General features: G+C 35.3%; 1 protein-coding gene across 2 annotated transcripts in view; it reads left to right on the top strand.

Annotated features, from left to right (window-relative positions):
- MEGF9 (multiple EGF like domains 9) overlaps positions 1 to 22374 on the top strand; it is a 99854-nt gene that overhangs the window by 33587 nt on the left and 43893 nt on the right. For both annotated transcript variants that reach the window (XM_036915497.2, XM_036915496.2), the window contains exon 2: positions 10336 to 10537. In XM_036915497.2, the coding sequence (XP_036771392.1) occupies positions 10336 to 10537 (202 nt within the window). The remainder of the gene's footprint in view (positions 1 to 10335; positions 10538 to 22374) is intronic.

Below are 22374 nucleotides of genomic sequence, written 5' to 3'. Positions count from 1 at the left end.
TTTTAAAAAAACTTAGCCATTCTATTAGATGTGTAGTAGTATATCATTATGGTTTTAATTTACATTTCCCTAATAAAAGATGTTGAGCATCTTTTCAAGTGCTTATTTGCTATATATACATCTTTGGTGAAATGTCTGTTCAGACTTTTCCCCATTTTTAAATTGTTTTTTATTATTGAGTTTTGAGAAATCTTTGTATATTCTTGAAGCAAGTCCTTTGACAGAAATGTGATTTGCAAATATTTTCCCTGTTAGTGGCTGTTTTCATTCTCTTAGTCTTTTTAAATAGCAAAATTTAAAGTCCAATATATACTTTATTGTCTTATGGATTTTGTTTTTGGTTTTGTATCTAAAAATTCTTTGCCCAATTAAAAAATGGGCAGAGGAGCTGAACAGACAGTTCTCCAAAGAAGAAATTCAGATGGCCAACAGACACATGAAAAGATGCTCCACATTGCTAGTCATCAGAGAAATGCAAATTAAAACCACAATGAGTTATCACCTCACACCAGTAAGGATCACCACCATCCAAAAGACAAACAAAAACAAATGTTGGCGAGGTTGTGGAGAAAGGGGAACCTTCCTACACTGCTGGTGGGAATGTAAATTAGTCCAACCATTGTGGAAAGCAGTATGGAGATTCCTCAACATGCTCAAAATAGAAATACCATTTGACCCAGGAATTCCTCTTCTAGGAATTTACCCTAAGAATACAGCAGTCCAGTTTGAAAAAGACAGATGCACCCCTATGTTTACCGCAGCACTATTTACAATAGCCAAGAAATGGAAGCAACCTAAGTGTCCATCAGTAGATGAATGGATAAAGAAGATGTGGTACATATACACAATGGAATATTATTCAGCCATAAGAAGAAAACAGATCCTACCATTTGCAACAACATGGTTGGAGCTAGAGGGTATTATGCTCAGTGAAATAAGCCAGGAGGAGAAAGACAAGTACCAAATGATTTCAATCATATGTGGAGTATAAGAACAAAGAAAAAAACTGAAGGAACAAAACAGCAGCAGAATCACAGAACCTAAGAACGGACTAACAGTTACCAAAGGGAAAGGGACTGGGGAGGATAGGTGAGAAGGGAGGGACAAGGGGGGAGAAAAAGAAAGGGGACATTACAATTAGCATGTGTAATGTGGGGGGAGGCACGGGGAGGGCTGTGCAACACAGAGAAGACAAGTAGTGATTTTATAGCATCTTACTACACTGATGGACAGTGACTGTAATGGGGCTTGTGGGGGGGACTTGGTGAAGGGGGGAGCCTAGTAAACATAATGTTCTTCATGTAATTGTAGATTAATGATAACAAAATAAAATAAGTAAGTAAGTAAATAAATCAAATTCTTTGCCCAACACAAGGTCAATCAGATTTTTTCTTACATTTTCTTCTGGAGGTATTATAGTTTTAGGTTTTAATCTGGAGCCATGGTCTATTTTGAGTTAACTTTTCTACAAGGTGTGAAGTTTGGACACCGTTCAACTTTTTGCATATGGATGTCCAGCTGTTCCAATACCAGTCTCAATGGAAATTGAATTGCCTTTATACTTTGCCACATTAGTTGATGATATTTGTGATGGTTGATTCCTGGGCTCTCTATTCTGTTCCTTTGACCTTTGTGTCTATTCTTTCACCAATAACACATTGTCTTGATTACTGTAGCTTTATAGTACATCTTGAAATCAGCTATTGAGAGTCTTCCAACTGTGTTCTTCTTTGGCTGTTCTCATTTCTTTCCTTTTTCATGTTTATTTATTCACCTTGTGAATATTTACCAAAAAAATTCTGCTAGATTTTTTATTGGGGTTCATTGCATCTCTTGATCTAATTATTATGGTATGTCTCTCCATTTATTTAGGTTTTTTTAATCAGCATCTTATAGTTTTTAGCATAAAGATCATACACATATTAAGTTTATGATTAAACATTTCATATAGATAGATGGCAAGAATTATCCACATTTTATAGATTGAGATGCTGAAACTCAGAGCAGTTAGAATTACTAGAATTACTGATAGTCACAGAGCTGGTTAATGAGCAACAAATTCTGGTTTTAAGGTGTTCTGGGTCTGTCTTGTGTTTTTTCTACTGGTTTTCATAGGCAGAAATTTCACATAGTGAAAAGACATGGATTTTGGAGTTACTCAGTTTGGGTTCCTATCTATTTTCAGTTCACTGTATGATTTATTTCCTCCCTCTGACTCAGTGCCCCCTTTCAGTGTACCTAACTCATAGCATTGTGGTGAAGACAAAAAAAGACTAAGGTTTTTAGTGTGATGTTTGATAGACATGTAGTACATTTTCAATAACTGGTAATATCATCTTTGTCATTATTAGTAGTAAAATATCATTGTTACAACCTTTCCCATAACTTGTCATCCTGTCTCATTAATAAGATGAATTGTCTTTGAATAGTGGAAAATTGGCAGTGAGCTAGGGAGGGACAAGTGCTAACAATATGGTCCTTAAGCATGAGACAGAAAGGTTTCTACAAAACCTGTATCATGTTACGCTGTTTTATTCTAATGTCTACCATAAAGTAGAAGAAAAGGTTTTGCAGTAGTGAATTGTGACTGGGAATTTTACTGGACAGATTTTTATTTTAAAAGGTAAAGCTTAAAGCTTTTCTTTAAAATTGGTAACTAAAACTTTCCGTGTTTCTATAAAGTCTGGTTTAACTCAAGAAAATCATCAGCTTAATATTAAGTTTCCCAGCTTTGCAAAGATTTGTGACCCTGCCCTGGCATAACATAAATGTGAAATGTAATTTGAGGATCAGTGTTATTCTAGAGTAAGACCTTTTGTAAGAATAAAAACTCTGTGTTGATAATTCCTTTTCCCTAGAATGAGGCCTTTTTGAGATTCCTTTACACCTACAATGATGAAATACTGTATTAATTAAAAGTACACTTAAGAAATAACACCATACACCTAGGAAATCAAGCCTGTTGTCAACAGTATAATTTTGAATGTTGACTCTCAAAAGGAAATAAACAATTGTACATGAAAAAAGGATGGCAATCCTTTTTTTACTCTTCTCCCTAGTTCTACACAGGGGCAATTATAAGCCAAGGCTTAAGTTGGAGCCAAAGGGAAAAGATTCTACTCTTTTTAGTTAAATATTATTTTAAATCCTAAGATGTTCCACAACTCCTTATGCAATAATCAGCTGAAGCACTGATCAGTTCTTACTGTCTAAATTGTAACATTAGCTTTGAAAGAGACTGAGTTATTACTTGGGTCCCATGTCGACATTAGTGCCACAGTCCAGCTCAAGTAGTTTCTTGTGGTACACCAAGGCTTCCCTCCAGCAAAATTTAAGAATGTAGTCTAGTAAAAGTTCATTGCTTTTTTAAAAAAGTCTTTGTTTATATTTAAGTTTAAATCCAATAAAATTTACTCAGTTGTATTCAGTTCTATTATTTATTAATTTATTAAAAAAATTTTTATTAATATCGTTGATATACAATCTTATGAAGGTTTCACATGAGCAACATTGTGGTTACAACATTCACCCATATTATCAAGTACCCCCACACACACCCCATTGCAGTCACTGTCCATCAGTGTAGTAAGATGCCACAGAGTCACTACTTGTCTTCTCTATGCTATTCAGTTCCATTAGTTTTGACAAATGCACAACCAAGATACAAACAGTTTCATTACCCTCTCAAAATTCCTTTGTGTTACTCCTTTGTAATTAGCCCTTCCCTTAACCTCCAACTCCTGGCAAAGCCAGGATCTGTTCTCTGCTGTTGTAGTTTTGCCTTTTCCAGAATGTCGTGTAAATGGACTCATACAATACATCTGGCTTCTTTTATTTAACATAGTACATTTGAGATCCATCCATATTTTTGTATCATTGGCTCATTCCTTTTTATTGCTGAGTAGTATTCTGTTGTAAGGATATAACACACAGTCTATCCAATTCACCAGATGAAGGACATTCAGGTTATTTATGGATTTCAGTGATTCTGAATATAGCTGCTTTAAACATTGTGTGAACATAGGTTTTCACTTTTCTGGGATAAATACCTAGGAATAGAATTGCTGGGTCAAAGGGTAAAGGTATATTTAACTTTATAAGAAACTGTCAAACTATTTTCCAAAGTATCTGTACTATTTTGTATTCATACCGGTATTTTTTGAAAGTTTGAGTTGCTCTGCATCCATGCCAGCAATTGACATTTTCAGGGTTTTTTGTTTACTTAATTTTAGCCATTCTAACAGGTGGGTGGTTATTTCTCTTAATGTGCAGTTTGCTCTTTGACTTCTATTCAGTGGCTGCATTGTGTGTGTAGAGAATAGAACTACTTCTGTTCATTTGTGCAAGTCAGGCTGTGGTTCTAACTCTTTTAATAACTGTAATATCCATTTTGTACTTAGGATTTGAATAAATAAATAAATACTGTTTAGCTCTGGAAAAATGCTAAGTGATCATGATCTTCTGATAAAGATACTAAATTATAATGTGTGTCCAAATATTAAAAATAATATTTTATGTTGTACTGCATATCTACTTTGCATTGCATTCTTTGTCTCATGTAATTATCAAGCATTAGACCACAGTTAATAGGGAAAAAAAGAGGAAAAGGAATAGAGGAATAGGAGATTATTTCATGGGAAGTTGGAAAGGTGTATTTTTTTTTATTAAGGTATCATTGATATATACTTTTATGAAGGTTTCATATGATCAACATTGTGGTTACAACATTCACCCATATTATCAAGTCCCGCTCATACCCCATTGCAATCACTGCGAAGTAAGATGCTACAGAGTCACTACTTGTCTTCACTGTGGTACACTGTCTTCCCTGTGACCCCCTGCGCACACCATGTGTACCAATCATAATGCCCTTCAATCCCCTTCTCCTTCCTTTTCCAACTACCCTTCCCCACCCCTCCCCTTTGGTAACTCCTAGTCCCTTCTTGGAGTCTGTGAGTCTCTTGCTGTTTGGTTCCTTCAGTTATGCTTTGTTTTTATACTCCACAGATGAGTGAAATCATTTGGTAGGAAACGTGTGTTTTTATTTTTGGCTTTAGGGTACAATGCAGGAGATGGTAACAATTGTTCTAGTCTGATGGGTGATGACATGACCCATCATATGACCCCAGTTCATAAAGCTTCCCAAGTATACATCTTGGAATCAGCTTATTACCATTTAATAATAAAGCCTGAGAAACTCAGTTTCTCTGTTATTATACTGACTCTCAAAATAGTTATGTTTTACTGATGAAGATACTAAAGCATAGTATGCCTATCAAATAGAAATGTAATTTATAGATATTTTGAAGCCCTGGGAGTAAATCCTTCCCCTGCTCTAAGGAACACTTGGAAAATTAGAAACCTGATGGTGCTTCTAAAAACTACCTTTTATAATACTAAATAAGAACAAAAAATACACTTTAGAATACTTTCTTTATAGCTCATATTGATAGTGTTTTAAAAATATTTTTCAGATTTTAAATATTGAAATTTTTGTTTAAAATTTTGGCTATAAGATTAAGTACTGGACTTAGATACATTTTAAATACATATCTTCTAGTTTTTGTTACTTTGAGATTGTACAGAAGATGCCATCAATATTATGGTACATTTTGTATGTCTCTTAAATATGGGGAAGAGTGAAAAGTTTCAGAATAGCTTAGAACATTTTTTAAATTCTTGCTAGATTTTTAATTTTTCTAATATCTGAAAACATTGAATAGCAAGAATGATATTATTGCTGAATAAATTAAAAGGAGTCAGAAACTAAGTTTTGCAAAGGTATTTCCACAGTTTCACAGAAGGTTATAGATGGTATTTCAGGCTATGTTTCTGAACCAGATAACTATGAGTACTCAGTGTTACGTTTACAAGTATTTTTCCAGTATATGTGCTTAAATGTAATACTTGTTTTGTAATCATTTTAGTTCAACAGCAGTGCTATTATCCATTAACATTGGCTGAGGACACAATTTTTTCATTTCCTTATTCAGATCTTTCATTTACTGCTTTTAAAGTTCTTTTTTTATCTGCAAAAGGCTAACACACTATTCTACCAAATTACTGGAGTCTCCAGACATCATAGTTAATAACAGCACTCAGAAAGGACTTCAAAAAGAGGCACAGAGTGAGAGAGGACACATTAATTAGGACATATTATTGCAATTAATATTTTTCTAAAAACTTCTATCAAAGTAGCTACAGATACAAAAACACAATTAAAATTCTCTGGAAGACATGATGGACTTTTTACTGAGTAGAGACATGAGTGGTTAAAAGTTGGATGCAGAGAGAAACCTATCAGGTGTGTATGAAAGGCCCAGAAAAGGCCTTCAGTATGTTCAAGGGGATAATCCCTTTCCAGGACAGGTGTCTGTGTATGGAGAGGGGATTTATGGGACTTCCAAACAAAATTACTGTTTTATTTTTTCAGTGCTTAAAACTTTCATCTCTTGGTTCTTGGTAAGGAAGGTTTGAAAAAGTAGAGTGTTTGATTTAAATGCAGTGATTGCTTTCGCTATTTTTACATCATAATCATCACATAAGTTAAGTTCTTAGAGAAAAATGCCAATTTGTTTTTTATTTATCTTTTTTCTTTTCTTTATATTTCTATTTTCAAACAGGTTGGTACCAGATTTTAGTTTCTTATTCTTCTTCAAGGTTCAAATGACTGTTTTTCATTGCTCTTGGGAAGCTAAACAAAAAGGAGAAACATTGCTAAAGATTGTCATCTTTCTGCTAACATTTATTTCTTTAATAATTATTTATTTCTCTATAGAGTTTTCCTAAGAATTATGCTCTTTATTGAAAGGAAGCTGCTACTCAAATGATGGAGAATTTATTTACTCTTTGGCAAGCAAATGAGGTTTTTGGCATTTCATTTGGACTTATCTGTGATTGGCTTTTTGTGTCCTCTTCATACTATTGCATTCCTATTAAGATCCACACTAGTGACTTGCCATTAGTCACAGACTCCTTTGCAGTGCTCTGGTATCTAAGATTCTACCTCATTAAAAAGTCAGCACTTCATCTCTTGTCTTTGGCTGGTCCTTCCCACTGCTTCTATCAGTTGAAATTTACTTTCTTCTTTTTCCTATTGCCAACATCCCAGTAAATTGCCTTGTTTCTGTATTAACTCCTGTCTGGTTCCACATGAATGTCAAGAACTGTGAAGGCTCTATGTTTTTACTCTACTTATAAGCTAACAAGTTATCCTGACACAATTTAATGGATATTCATAGTGCTTTACATTTATTACTGTTGCTCATACTATTCATTTAACTTTGGTCATTTCATTTGAGGTTGATTACTGAGATAAGGCTTCATATATTCTGAGCACCAAACAAAATAGATGCACATGTTCCCTGGTACTTGTTATGTTTCACTTCCCCGTTCCTTTCCTTCAGTTAATGTGGGGAGGATAGTGCTTTTTTTTTTTGTCTTGGTACATCAGCCCCCTTCCTGGCAGTAGGGTGCTCTCTTGCTGAAATATTTGTCATTCACTCCATTACTGCTTAGCATGATTAATACCAAGTGGATATAATCATTAAATACTCTTTTCATCCTCTCTGAAACCATGTCCTAAACCTTTCTGTTTCCATCATTGTATTTGTAGGCATTCATATTAGTAGTATATGGAGCCCAAGTAGGATACCCTCTTATCTCTACCTAGATGACACACAACTTGGCTTTCTGAATATCAGGACACCAATTCTGTTTCCCAGACACAGTCCAAGACTGCTATGGTAATAAACCTGATCCCAGACTTTAAGATCTTGTCCAGAAGGTATAACAAAGCTGTAGCCTATGGATCTGCCACCTGAATTGTACTTCCGTTATTTTATCTGGTATCTCTTTCTTCCAGCTATTGTATTAATTATTGCAGTGCTCCAAACCCTTTCCAGATTATGTGTTGGGGCTGTGTTGCAAGTATTATGCCCTGATTATGGATGAGAAAGGAAGATACAGGAGGCTAAATAACTTGCCTAAGGTCATGAAGTTAGTGAGTCCTGGATTTAAACCTGTAACTCTCTGCCTCTTCAGTCTGTGCTCATAGAGCTTCACTTCACTGCCTCTTCAAATTGTCATATGAGTGTTATAGGTAACAGATGTTATTATGGATCCACACTTGGAGCAATAGAGTTAAAGTTTGTGGGGGAGTAAGTTTCAGCTGATTTTTGAAATTGGGGATAGGTTTGAATATATGAAGAGATGAGAGCGTTCCAAGGAACACAGAATGAGCAAGGATTTGAAGATGGAACTAAAAAGAGTGTGCTTAGGAGATAAACAGATTAAATTAACTCTATAGAAATAATAAATAACCAATGAACTTGTTTAAGTACTGAAGATTTATCTATTAGAACTTTACTGAAAAGCTTAATTTGTCTCAAATTTGTTTCAAATTTTTTACGTTAATTAGGTTCTTTTTAAAAAATACTATGAATCGTATCTCATTCACTGGGAACACTGATTCAGATTCCAATTTCAGTCTTTATTAGAGTTTTTTAACCTGTTTGTTTTCTTGAGCTAGTTCTGCCCACACCAACAGTTCTGCCCACACCAACATAATTTGGTTAGTTTAACTTGGGAGAAATTGGTCCAGCAGGAGCAGTTGGATCTATTTTGAAATTCTGACAGATTCTGGGAGAAACATGTTAAGTGTTCTGGTCATTTTTGGGGGAATGAAGTTCTTGCCATGAAGTTGTTATTGCCAGGTTTTCAGACTCCTGAACATGGCTTCCTTGTTTACAAAAACCACAGACACACACACAGAAACTAGAAATAATGTGAAAACCTGTAACTCTGTCAAATAAATGTCATATTTAAGTAGTCTAGTAAAAATAAGAATTTTAATTAAGATAGGAAGCTCATTCCTTTCTTAAGATTGGAGCTGAAAAAATCTTGAAATCTCCTCTGGGTTTTGTAACTAATTCAACACCCAAGTTTGAAATATACGTAAAACAAACAAGTCACTCATCAATATACCTATATTCATTCATCTGATATATTTACAAATTAGAAGAGGTGAGGAGCAGAGATAGAAGCTGGTTAGGAACTGAAGAAATGTGGGAGGCAGAGTTGGCAGAGACCTGGCCAAGTGGGAATTTCTTTGTGGAATCCTTTGTTTTGACTTGTGTAGATAAGCTGCTTTTGATGACATTAAGAATTTTTAAGATTAATTTCCTTTTCTAGAATAGAAAAGCGAACTCCTTTATAACTTTCTATTTAAGACTCTAGATTTGCAGTTATGTAGAAACTTTTAGTTTAGTAATTAAAAAGAACTAAAAATTACATTAAAGATTTTTTCCCAAACTAAACATTTATCAATATATGCCATTTTATATGGTATGTCACCTATTCAGAAGTATAATTTGTACTGTAGATTTCTCTGGGCTTGTTAAACCTAGATTCATAGCTAACTTGAAATGGGATTTATTCCTAAAATATGCACAGGGTTTTATTTTATCTGCATTTGACTTTAAGTACATGTTTTTGCACATGCTTACAAAGCCTATGTTGATACTATTAACTATTTTGAAAATTCTTTCTTCTTGACAAAGTGAGTATAAAAAATAGCAAAATCCAAACCCTAGCTGGCTTTTAAATGTATTTTCATTGAAAGGCTAAAGCCAAGGACTTGTAAATATTTTCATCCAAAGGACTGTTAGAAATGTATCTAAAGAAAATGTTTATTTTCTAAATCTTTTAACTTGGGAAAGAGATTCAAAATGTGATTGATTTTAACCCATGATCAAGGATGACCCTATAAGCCTTCTCATTTGGGATTTATTGTTCATTTCCTCACCCTAAAGTTTCTATTCTCCATTGATTTCTTCCTGGGAAGAACATACTAGCTTAAGATTCCAGTTATAGCACAATCTTGTCTGACCTGTATAAGTTACCACAATCAACTATTGGAGCCTTAGGCTTTTACTGCTATACAATGGAATTATTTATTATTTAACATGTTGTCCTTTGCAGCATGTGCTCTCAGTGCCATGTAGGTAAGTATAGACTCTGCCTTTGTAGGCTTCTAATCCAGAAAAACATTTAATGAGTTCTCTCATTAGGGTAACCAGGCTAGAAGATGAGAGTACTGGGAAGGAAAATGAGGATGTTAGTTTCTTAATTATGAATGATACATGGTTTTATGTACTTTATTGTATGTATTTCCCAATTTAAACAGAACAGAAAATGAATTTGAACTAGAATGAATTTTATCCATCTTTACAAAGTTGTCATGAACATTTATAAAGAAAAATAAAGTAGAGTTCATTTTATTAAGAAATCATTAAATCTTAGTTAATATTGTCTCTTTCCTTCTTTCCTTTGCAGAATATGTGTGTAACTGCTCTGTGGTCGGAAGCCTGGATAAGAATAGCTGCAACCAGACCACAGGGCAGTGTGAGTGTCAGCCACATTATCAGGGACTTCACTGTGACACCTGCAAGGAGGGCTCTTACCTGAATCACACTTCTGGGCTCTGTTTGCCCTGTGACTGTAGTCCGCATGGAGCCCTCAGCATACTTTGCAACAGGTAAGTTGCAGAGGGTGGAGGTGAAGTTAATTTTATTTTATCAAGAAAAGCAGACATCTGCTCTAGAGGACCAGACTGATTTAAATAAAGGGGGAATATAGTAGTTACCATTGGAACGAAATCTAACCCACTGCCTATTTTTGTAAACAGTGTCACGGGAGCAGTGGTGCATCCATTTGTTTACACATTATCCATGGCTGCTCTGTCATGCACTGGCACAGGTGACATGTTACACCAGAGATTATATGGCCTGTAGGCCTAAAATATTTGCTATCTGGCTCTTTAAGAGAAAGTTTGCACACCCCTGGTTTAGGGTTCCAATTGCGGCAGGTATTGGTCAGGTAACCGTGTAGCTTTGCAAGTCACTTTACTTCTTTATGCTTTGGTCTTTTCATTTATGAAGTGAAGAAAATAATCCATGTCCTGTCTCTCAATTCAATGTGTTTTGGCATTTCTTTTTGTATTTATGTCCCAGAAACTCAATAAAGCCTTACACAACATTTTAAACAAAATAATATATGGTAACTCTTGTATTAAATTCCAAATGTAATTGGTAGAATGTCAGGATCACATGTAGACAATTTGTGAAGAATACCACATGTTAACAAAGATGTGCAGTATAAGCCATAGAACTTTTTTTGATCAGGAACATGATATTTTAAGCATTTTACATCTTAATATGGGAGTTTGTTACTTTTGTATAGGTACTTTACTGTGTTTTAGATAGTTACACTTCAAGAAGTTGATTAGCAGCTTTAGGTTGTAATTGTAATTTTGGGTAATGAACTATAATTTTTTGCATTTAAAATATTGGAAAATAAGTTATTTGTTATCACTTCATGTAGAATATCTGATTTTCACTAGTGGATTATTGATGCTAAGCAGGAAGTAGAAGATAACTATATTATTATTATTACATGATCTACATGGACTATTTTCTAAGTAAACTTGCTAAATTCTATTATTCTTAGTAGGTCTTTATAAAAAATGAGTAACATATAACTTTGTATTATCTGCATATTGTCAGAGTATACTGTATACTGACTTCTCACATTCTTTACCATCATCTTCTAATTGAAATCTGGGGACCTTGCTTCCCCTGCAGCCCTTACAATTTGATGGCTGTTGTATCTCTCTCACTCTTCTCACCTCTGGACCTGGAATTGGAATAGATCACTTGCTTGCTCCTTATTTCCACTCCCAGAGTGCTGCCCTTCTTCCTTTCTAAAAATCTCAGCCTTGAAGCTTGTACCAACAAACTATATGCTGTGACACCTCCTGTTGTTGCTCCCCCTCCCAGGTTAATACCCCTTATTTCTTACACATGGCTCACTGTTGTCTCTCTGACACTGCATGTGTCATAATTCTGAATGGTTTCAGCATCCAGATGGCTCTCACAAGGCATTGGCCTCTCATTTTCTTGATGTTTCTTTCATGTTCCTTCCAGCCTTTATTTCTTTTACTTGCCCTATTTCTTGATTATCTTTGGCTAGAAGGATAGGCATATTAAGTTTCGAGTTAAATCCGTAATTCTTTTCTATGGGTTATTGCAGAGTAACATTTAATATAAAATTTTTAACAACATTATTTCAGAATGTCAGGGAATTTGTCAGAACCAGCAGTACATCACTAAAGTCATCTAAAAGCCTGTACTTAAAGGAAGTATTTAGAAGGAAGGCCTCAGAGCTCTAAAGCCAGCTCTAAGCATGGCATTTCTTATGAAAGGAAGTTAAACTGATCTGAGACTAGATGAACAGACCTGGGAGGTTGCAGGACTATATGCTTTGGCAAGAATATATGGTTGAACAATGAGGAAACACCTCTGTGTTCTGCTCTGCTGTAAATTATATGTGAGTGCATTATGGGAAAAAAGGAAATTGTAGGCAAGTAGTGCAAAAGGAAGTGGAATCTGAAATTAGTGACTTGGATTCCATTCTTGGTTTAGCTACTTACTAACTGTATGACATTCAGATATTTGACCTCTGTGAGCCTCAGTGTTTCCATTTATAAAGAATTAATATATGTAGCATGAAGGATTTTTGTTAGAATTAAATTATATGTGTGTGTGTTTCTGTACCTGCTTATGTGTGGTTGGCACATAGATTTGGCTCAATAACTCCCCAGCAGTTGATTCTGTTTTTAAAGGACAAAAATTGAGGAATAGAATTGTTAACTCACAAAGAAGAGGATTAAGTTCACCAGACTTGGGTGTGAGTAGGAATTGGGCATTTGTTTTTGCTGGTAGGCTAAAGAAGAAATTGTTCATTCTAACAGAAAAAAAAAGTTTATTTTCTTTCATTTTCATAAAGAAACCCATTAAATCTTGTGCAATTGGACATTCTATATTTTAGAATAATAATAATAGCTAAAATTAATTGAACACTTACTAGACACTATCCTAAGCCTTTTGCATGTAGTAATTCATTTAGTCCTCACAGAAGCTGTATCAGGTAGGCACTATTATTATTATTCTCATTTGCACAGGAAAAATATTATAAGTTAGATAATTTGTCTAATTTCTGGGGTAACAGCCAGTAAGTAAAAGAGTTGGGGCTGAAACATTTGCAGGCTGATGTAGAGTATGTATTCCTATTCACTGTGCTCATTCAGCCTTTCTCAGAATCTCAGAATCTCAGATATTGGGCAAAGTGATTAAGCATCGTAAGAACGGGTGCTGTGGTGCACACTACTTAATATTTTAAAGGAATTTCTTCTGGTTGTCCTCTGGTGGTTGGACCCTGATCCTGGAGTGGTGTGACTCATGCTGTATAAATAACTCTTCTTGGTAAGGACTAATCCATTTTCGCTTAGTAGAAGTTGAGACCATCAGAGAGAGGATCAGCCCTTCAATCCGTAATTATCAATTAAAATATCTATTATACTGCTGTCTCTTTGTGCTTAATCTGTTTCAATCTCTGCAAGAATAAAGGAGACCAAACTACCAGAAGCCAGTACAAAACAGTTCATAAGTATTTGCTAAGTTTCTAAGTGGAGTAGTTTAGTGTGGGAAAAGAGCAGGAATGAGCTGAAGTAATACGGAAAAGCTTTCCAGAGGAAATGGGAACTGACATGTGCCTTCCAAGTTATGATTTGGGAAGGCAGAGAGATGAGAAGACTTTATCAGGAGAAAAGAGCCATGTGAATTCAAATGAATTTCCTAAGATTGTACAGTGAGACAAGAAACCTGACCTAACACCTGCTCAAATTCTCTTCTGTTTTGACCTCCATGTTTGTTCTCTTTTTAAAAATAGATAAAAGTGGAAAAGTGGACTCAGTTCTTTACTGATTCTTTCATATATAATGCCCATGGAATGAACAGCTGGCTTTTAAAAAATTCATTTCCCTGTTCTTTGTGCCCCTCTGTGTCAGTGGGAGTTACCCTGCTAAGGGTAGAGTTTGGCTATGGGAGCCAGATGTGGGTTGAGCAATGTCTTTGTGTGTGCAAACACAAAGTCCTTTATGTACTGGCAGATGGCCACCCCGTCACATCACCATTGGTGTTCCAACCTGTTTTACTGGGGAGGAGTTGGTCTACAATATTTTAAGTTTTCAGTTTTGCTTTTGGAATGCATTTCTAATATTTTCCTGATTTACATTTGGACATATGCTTAATAGATGAATGGAGAAGTCAGCATTTTATCTAAAAAATCAGTATGCCTCGTAAGAGCCTGAATCTCTTAATTTAACCATTAAAATATTATCAGGGCTGACTTCATATGTAGGCAGTTACATACTGATTTGAGATTTTTACGTGTATTCATAATTGAATACAAAGTGCATCATTTCTGACTGTCTCTGTAAGATAACAAATAAGTTTTATAATGGTATAATATCATTTTCCATAAAATCCATGGTTGCTGTTGTACAGGATATTTTGAAATATTTACTTCTCTGCATTTTTAATTATGGGAATATGCCCCAGGACAGAGGGCAAGATTTTACTCATGAAGTAAACTTACACTGAAATAAATGTCAAACAGAAAGATGACAAAACCTCCGAGGCTCACATTCCTATGGGGCTCTAAAAATCATCTCTTGTGTAACAATTGGGAGTAGCAGCTGCTTGAGTAAACTCTTATTTATTACTTGGCCTATAATATAAGGAGATCAGGGAAAAAGTTATTTGATCACTGCAAACAATTAGCAATTGAGGAAAGCTTCATTTTATTCACTTATTTAATAAAGACATTCCATTTGCCAACTGTGTATCCAAAGACATTATCCCCGTGTTCAAGAAACTTAATGTCTAGTGGGAAGATTGAAATGCAAACAAAATGTGAGTGTGCATAAGGTGCCTAGTAGATCCAGGGAGGTCTTGAGACAGGAAATTGCATTTAAATTGAGAGCTGAAGGATGAGTAGAAGTTTGTATGAAAGAGCAAGCATCTTTAGTAGATTGCAAGTGACTCACTATTTCATGAAGCTGAGGAACACTTGGTAATGGTGGAGAGGAAGGGTTGAAGGAGTGGGAAATGGTAAGAGAGGAGACATTTGTCTATTTGTTTCCTGTTATGTCTCTAATACCTTGAATAGTATCCTGGGGCAAAGTAGATTCAGTACTTGATGAATGAATTAAATGAAGGAAGAATAAACAGGGCCAGTCCATGAAGGGTTTGGTGTGCTATGCAAATTAGTTAACCCATTGTGTAATATGGAGTGAGGAGTGACATTTGGATTTGCTTTTTCGAAAAATTACTCTGTCAAAAGTCTGGTGGCTGGAGAGAGCAAGCTCAGGGAAAGAGACTAGTGAGAAGGCTGGCTGCTGTAACCATCCAAGCAGAAGTTAAAGTCCTGATTTAAAGCATTGACATGGGCACTGGCAGTGGTGCTGGAGAGGAGGGAATCCAAGTGAGAGGTATTTGGAAGATAAAATGTGCAGGGCTAGATGGCTGATTGTATGTATGGAGTAAGGGAGAAAGAGAGAGATGACTCCCATGTTTATTTCTGGCTTAGGCAGAAGAATACAGAGATATTCCATTAACTAGATAAAGAATACAGATAAAGAAGAAAGTTGATGGGAGATGACGATGGTGTTAGGTTTCAAACACGTTCATTCTGAAGTGACTGTTGGACATTCAGATAGAGTTGTTTGGTAGACAGTTGCATATATATTGTGTGCCAAACTCAAGAAATCTTCTGAACTAGCATATTCTTATGGTTTTTTAAAAATAGGATAACAGAGTAAAGCCTCATATATTTAAAAATAATTTTATTCTATACCCCAGTTATTACTCTTGCAATTGTACCAATCTCTAGCTTAAATTACCTTTTTTTTTTTGTACATGTCAATATTTTTTTCCTTGAAGGTAGAATTTTAACAGGTAGCTGTCAGTCAAAAGAAGGTAACTGATCTCAGCCTTTATCCTATTGTGGCTGACTTGTTTCAATAAATGTATAGTACCAAATAGTTTGTCTTAGAAGATATTTTAAGCACATTACACCAAGTATCATGTTACATTTATGTTAAAAAAATTAGACTAAAATTTGAATGTTAATAAATAGCCAGACAGGCTTATTCAGAAAAAGGCAGCACAGAAAGAACATGGGTATGGGGACACTGCTTGACACCCAGCAGCAAGGCGTTGAAGTTTAAGTGTAAATAATGCATGTCTATTATAGTGTGGAAAGCTCTGTGTGTTTTTCAGTGCATATCTATTTTAAATCCTCCATTCATTACAGAGCCTGGTCTGCCCCCTAGTCTTCTAATTAACCAGATATCAACTATAGTCAAATGAATGAAGAAACACCATCATCACCTTTTCCCCAGCTATTGGTGACCTTTGTGAACATCAACATAACATGTCACAGTGAATTGATGTAGTTGTTGTCAATCAAACATGTTACTCTCCTTAAACCATATTGCATGTTTTTTATTTTATTAAGCCACTTTTAGGCTAGTTTGGAATTTTTAAAAGAAATATTTTAAAGTTAAAGTTTTGATATTGGTAATATTAAAAGATCATTTATTTCACTTCTTCTGAAAAGCCCTCCCAAATCTGTAGTTGTACATATGCTAATAGAAGAAATATTCAAGTTCATATCAATGCAGAATATGTTACTTATTCAATAAATTATGTGCAAAATACAGTAATAGACCTTGTGGTAAATAAAAAGTAAATAAGACAATAGGCTTTATTTCAAAGAAACTTAGCCTAGTAAGGACACTAAGAAATATATATAAATAATTATAATAGAAGTTAAATTTGATCAACATTATAAAATATAAAAATAAGATGTAAAAGGGATTAAGACTCTGGGAGACCTCACTTACAGCTGGGAAAATCAGAGATGATTTCATTGAGGAGACAGCTTTTGACCTCAGTTTTGGAGAAAGGAAAGGATTTAGATACACAGAAGAGGAAAAGGTGGGAAAGGGTATTATAGAACAGGAAACAGCAAGGTTAATGTCTCAGAGTTGTACTTACACAGGATGTAAGGTGGAAGAGAAGAATGGTCAGAAGAGATAAATTGGGCAAGTCCTGCTAAGGTCAGGACACAGAGGGCCGTAAAGGGCTAGACAAATGATTTGGATTTTATTCATGAAGCAGTTTTTAAGCAGAAGAAACATTAGCACTGTGTTCCAGCAGTAGCAGAATGGGTGGATATAAGTAGAGCAGAGGAGAGGCAGAGTGAAAACTTGAGAGGGCTAAAATTAGCATGATAATAATGAGAATGGAGAGAATATTGAGATACTGGAAAAGAGTGAGTAGGGTGATATGCCCCATGGAAGCACTGCATCTGTGTTTCCATCTCTAGGAAGTTTGTGAGTTTGGCATTGACACACACAGACACAAATCTAAAGGTAGTTTGTAATTCTAAGTCGAATTTAAGGAATTGTTCAGTCCCAGGGTTCCTTTTCAGGCACACACGGTCTCCCTTTGTTGCAGGCTGCAGGAATTGGATCTGCTTTCCTATGCTTCTGTAGCTGCTACCACCACTGTGTCCCATGGGATTCTTATTCTCCCACAAGCCTTGCTGCTGGGTGTCAAGCAGTGTCCCCATACCCATGTTCTTTCTGTGTTGCTAAAAATAAATCCAGGAACCCTTTACCTTTTAAGAGTTTTACAAACTATTCATATTTATAGAGAGGTCTATGGGGGTAGCAAATATAATAGATATGAGGAAGTTGAAAGCTTACATAACTGACAAATTCTTCCACAGTGTTCAAATGTAGGCTTACCTCTTTTCTTTTTCCAATTAATTACTCTGACACTCATATGCCTCAGTAGCATGAATCTAGTGCCCTTCCTTTTGAGGGAACCCATTCTCCAGCAATTAATTACTAACTTTCCAATAGCTCTAGGAGTCAATCCTCCTGTGATGCTAAGTATCAAGGGAACATGATTCTGTTCAGTTCATTGATACTGCTGTTTCTCAAGCCTGCATGGAATTGCTAGGTTGAGGCCTGACCTTGAACAACCTGACGGATGATGCTCACTCACTACTGTGATGATGCTTCTATGGGTCCAGATCCTTGTAGAGGCAGCTATGATTCTTGAGGGAGAATGAACCCACTTTCTCAGTGCCAAGTTCTTTCAAAGAGTCTCCAAATTGGGGGTCCAAAGTTCTATCTTAACAAATGGCTGTTTCAATTTATACATGCAGCCATTTTCCAGGGTGCAAGCTAGCCTTGAGAGTACTGGTTTAGGACATTTTGTAGAATCTTTTACTTAACAAACCTCAAATCTCCCTTCCTCTCTAATACAAAAGGTGTTATTAAACCTTTCTCTTAGGTCAGGCTGCCTATTCACTCTATATTTACATAACTAAGAAAAACCTAATTTAAATGATTCGTCACCCCATCAGGAGGATCTTCTTCAATATTATTTTCTACCCCTGCCCAAATGGCAAAACAATTACAAACTTCTCTTGCTAAAGAAGAAAGACACCACAAATTTAATCTCTAGTTAAAAATCTTTCTGATAGGACATTTTGTGATACTTAAAAAGTTTTAAAATCTTGCAAACAGTGTTTTCTTGATCTGTAGTTGGACTTCTGAAATGAAAATACCAACACAACTTGATAAATACTATTAACATTACTACCACCATCAACCCTAGAATGAACAGAATTAACATTTATTGAATGTTTCCAAGTGCCAGGCTAAGTGCTTTATATATACTATCTTGTAATGAAAAATAACAACTGATTAAAGTGCCATTAGTCTTATTTTACAGATGAGGAAACTGAGACGTGAATAATTTGTCCCCAGACAGACAACAAATAGGTGGCAGAAACAGGCTCAGACCAACACCTGTGTGACTATACTTCCTTTAGTAGGTCCCAGTGTTTGTTAATTTAATGGCTGAACCTCTGCTTATTTTCTAAATAAGCCTGTTAACCATCCTTAGTTTAGCTACCATACAGATTACTAGTATGAAAGTTATTATTCGAGTGATTAAGATAACATCATCAGTAATATGTCCCATGGCTGCTATCATCATATGTACCCCCTAATAGGATGCAATGAGAAGATCCCATTATGTCTGTGATATTCTTCCCTAAAATCTATAACCTTAGTCTAATCATGACAAGACATCAGACAAACCCACAGTGAGGAATGTTTTATAAATACCTGAGCAGTGCCTTTATTCAAAGCTTTAAGGTCATAAAAGACAAGAAAAGGCCGAGAAGCTATGAGATTGAAGGAGGCTAAGGAGACATGATGAGTAAATGTAAGGTGATATCCTGGACTGGATCCTGGAACAGAAAAGGATATTAGTGTAAAAATGAGGGAAATCTAATAAGGAGTATAGTTTAGTGAATAGCATTGTAGCAATGCTAATTTTCAGTTTGGATGAATATGCTATGGTTATATAAATATATATATATGTATGTATATATAATTAACAGGGGAAGTTGGGTGACTGGTATGCAAGAACTTTTTGTACTATCTTTACAACTTTTCTTTAAATCTAGTATTATTTCAAAATAAAAAGTTAACAGAATTGTTATTTGGAGCAGTCAGTTGAGGGATTATGAATGGTAATACCATCTTGTTATGAGGGCAGAGGTGGTCCCAGTGATAATTCTTAGCCTTACATCCAGAAGAGGAATCAGGATAAGGAAGTAAATTTACTTTGCTGGCATGAACAACTGTCATTTTAGGTGTATGATGTTGTGGTTAGAATATACACTTATAGTCATAGCCTATTTTAATGTTTCAAATATCTTTTTTCTCTAAAGCTTTAAAATAAGAGCTTCTAAAACTTATTTTAGTAGACTTAAGCTGAAATAGATGGATTCTTGTTTCCATAGAGGAGGCTTTGTCTTCCCCTCTGTCCTTTGAAAAAAAATTAAATCAGCATGACTTTTTTCCATCTCAAGGTTTTTTTTTTTTCTTAGCAAGAAATGTTTCCTAGTGGGTAGAGAGAAATATGGGACTATTCATATTTTTTTCTCCTTGGGTTTGATTCCACTCAAAATATCTAAATTTGTCAATCCCAGAGAGAGATTTGGACTTGAGTTTTCTCCAGATTTCCTATAAAAAGGGATATAAGTGCTTTACCCATGATTATCTTGACATTCAAAGTATATAGGACTAGTATAAAAATTACTAATTCTAATTCTGTTATTGTGGTTCTTCACATATTAAATGAATCCTCTGGTATGATGTATTCCATGTGTTTCAACAATTTGGATATTTCAAGCTTGTTCCTGTGTTTATAAATTCAGTAGTTTTCCAAGGAATGTTAATAACTAATACCTTTAAAGTCATTTACAATTAGTAGTATTATTTTCTCACGTACACTTTCTCATTTGATTCTAACAACAACCCTGAGAGGTAAGTGAGGATGATTATCTACCAAATTACAGATGAGAATAATTGCAAGTTTACATGATAAGCCTAAGCTTGGGTATCTATTAAATAAGCAGAACATAAAGAGTCAATTCAGAGTCTTCTGACACCATATCCTGAGTTCTTTCTGTTGCTTTAAACTCTCATGGCATTCAGTTTTAGGTTAGTATATGCCCCTATGCTTGAGGTTAGAGTCTTAACCTGAGAAGAGGGAAGCACATGAAATGTTATGGTGAATATGTACGTTTTCCTGTGGACAAAGTCAGCAGATTCTCAGACAGATCTGAGATACCATCAAGATTAAAAAGTTTTGTTTTGAATACTATACAGGAAGGACATAGACATTCTTCTTATATTGCCAAAAGCAGCAATGAAAATATGGCTTATATTGTGAATAACAGAATCCTTTCCTTCTCTTCTGCCAACTCCTAACACATACACTATGACCATGTCTTAAATTAAGTTTTAGTTCTGCTTGTTTTGAATTGATTTTGATCCACCAATTTAGGGACTGATCCATGAATACATAAATCTCAAAGTCAGATCTAAGCTACAATGAAAATAAATATTGTATAGGAAAAGGCAATATGAAGTAATGAAAGTATCCATAGAGAATCATTTGAAGGGCAGAGATTAAGACATTATAAATACCTGAGCTGAGTGCACCTGACTTGCTGGGGTTTAAATGGCAGGCATTTGACATGTGGGAGATCTGAGAGCAAATGCCATGGCCCTGGTCATGGGGGTGGGAAGTGGAGAGACAGGACAACTGTGACCAGGAGTCAGACATTGAGAAACTAGGGACAATTGTTGTAATTCAGACACTGAGAATATAGGGGACAGAGGTCAGAGGAACCAGTAGCAAATGGAACATAATGACAGATCACTGAGTTTGATTATCTTAAGTACCCTCTTCTTAGGTCAGAACTGATACCAAATTAAGGGTTCAGAACTATAAAAAGTAGGGAGTGAAATAAGTACTAGCTATATTTTTCCAGTTAATCTAGTACAGTGGTTCTCCAAGCATGGTCCCCAGACCAATATTACCATAACCTGGGAATTGGTTAGAAATGTAAATTCTTGGGCCTAACCTCAGACTTACTGAATCAGAAATTCTGGATAGGGCCTAGCAATCAGTTTATACAAATTGTTGCAGATGATTTTGATACATGCTAAAGTTTGAGAACCACTGATCTGGTGGACAGTATGTTGCCCCAAAACCCTAAGGTCACTTTACATGCAGAAGAAAACCAGAACAAATTAAAAGTAGGCTTGTGTGAGGCATTCCAACCTTTGTTCTTTGTTTGTATGAGGATTATATAAACTAAAGAGGCCCTTTTTGCAGGGTCATAATAGAATATTGGGGTTAACTTTTCTTTGAGGGCCAGTAAATTTTTCCATCAGTTTTTCTTTGTCTATTTTAAAGAACAAATGCAAGGAATCAGTGTCTTACAAGGTTGATTGGCCCATCATGGACCAGTTATTAAATGTCTCATTTTGCTCACCTAGAATAAATATCCAATTTCCAAGATTCTACAAATTTTATTTAAATGTGACATAAAGTAACAAGATTAGGTGCTTGGAAAATATTCAATAGCCTAAATTGAAGACAAATATTGTACTCAGAAGGCATCATGAGTTGATGAAGAAAGTATGCATCGATTTTGGAGCCAGATTACACAATCATTAAACAAAAAGTTTGAATGTCTATCATGTGCCAGGCACTGTGCCTGGTCCTGGGAATACAGCTGTGGAAAAAAGAGTTAAAACCTCCTCATCTCATAAAGCTGATATTCTAGATGGTGAGAGAGATAATAAATAATAAAATGAAATATATAGTATATTACATAGTAAGTAGTAAGAAATATTTTAATTTTAGATGGTGTGGCTAGCTAAGGCCTTGTTTAGAATATGACATTTGAATGAATAGTAAAAAGAAGTAAGGGAGCATGCCATGAGGGTCTCTTGCATGCAGGGTATTGCTAATGTAGCAAGTGCTGGGTCCCTGATGCAGGAACAAGCCCGGAACATTTGAGCAA

Source organism: Manis pentadactyla, chromosome 3 (genome assembly GCF_030020395.1).
Source record: "Manis pentadactyla isolate mManPen7 chromosome 3, mManPen7.hap1, whole genome shotgun sequence".
Classification (NCBI taxonomy): Eukaryota; Metazoa; Chordata; class Mammalia; order Pholidota; family Manidae; genus Manis; species Manis pentadactyla.
Note: the sequence above shows the minus strand (reverse complement) of the source record. Positions and strands in the feature narration are given on the sequence as shown.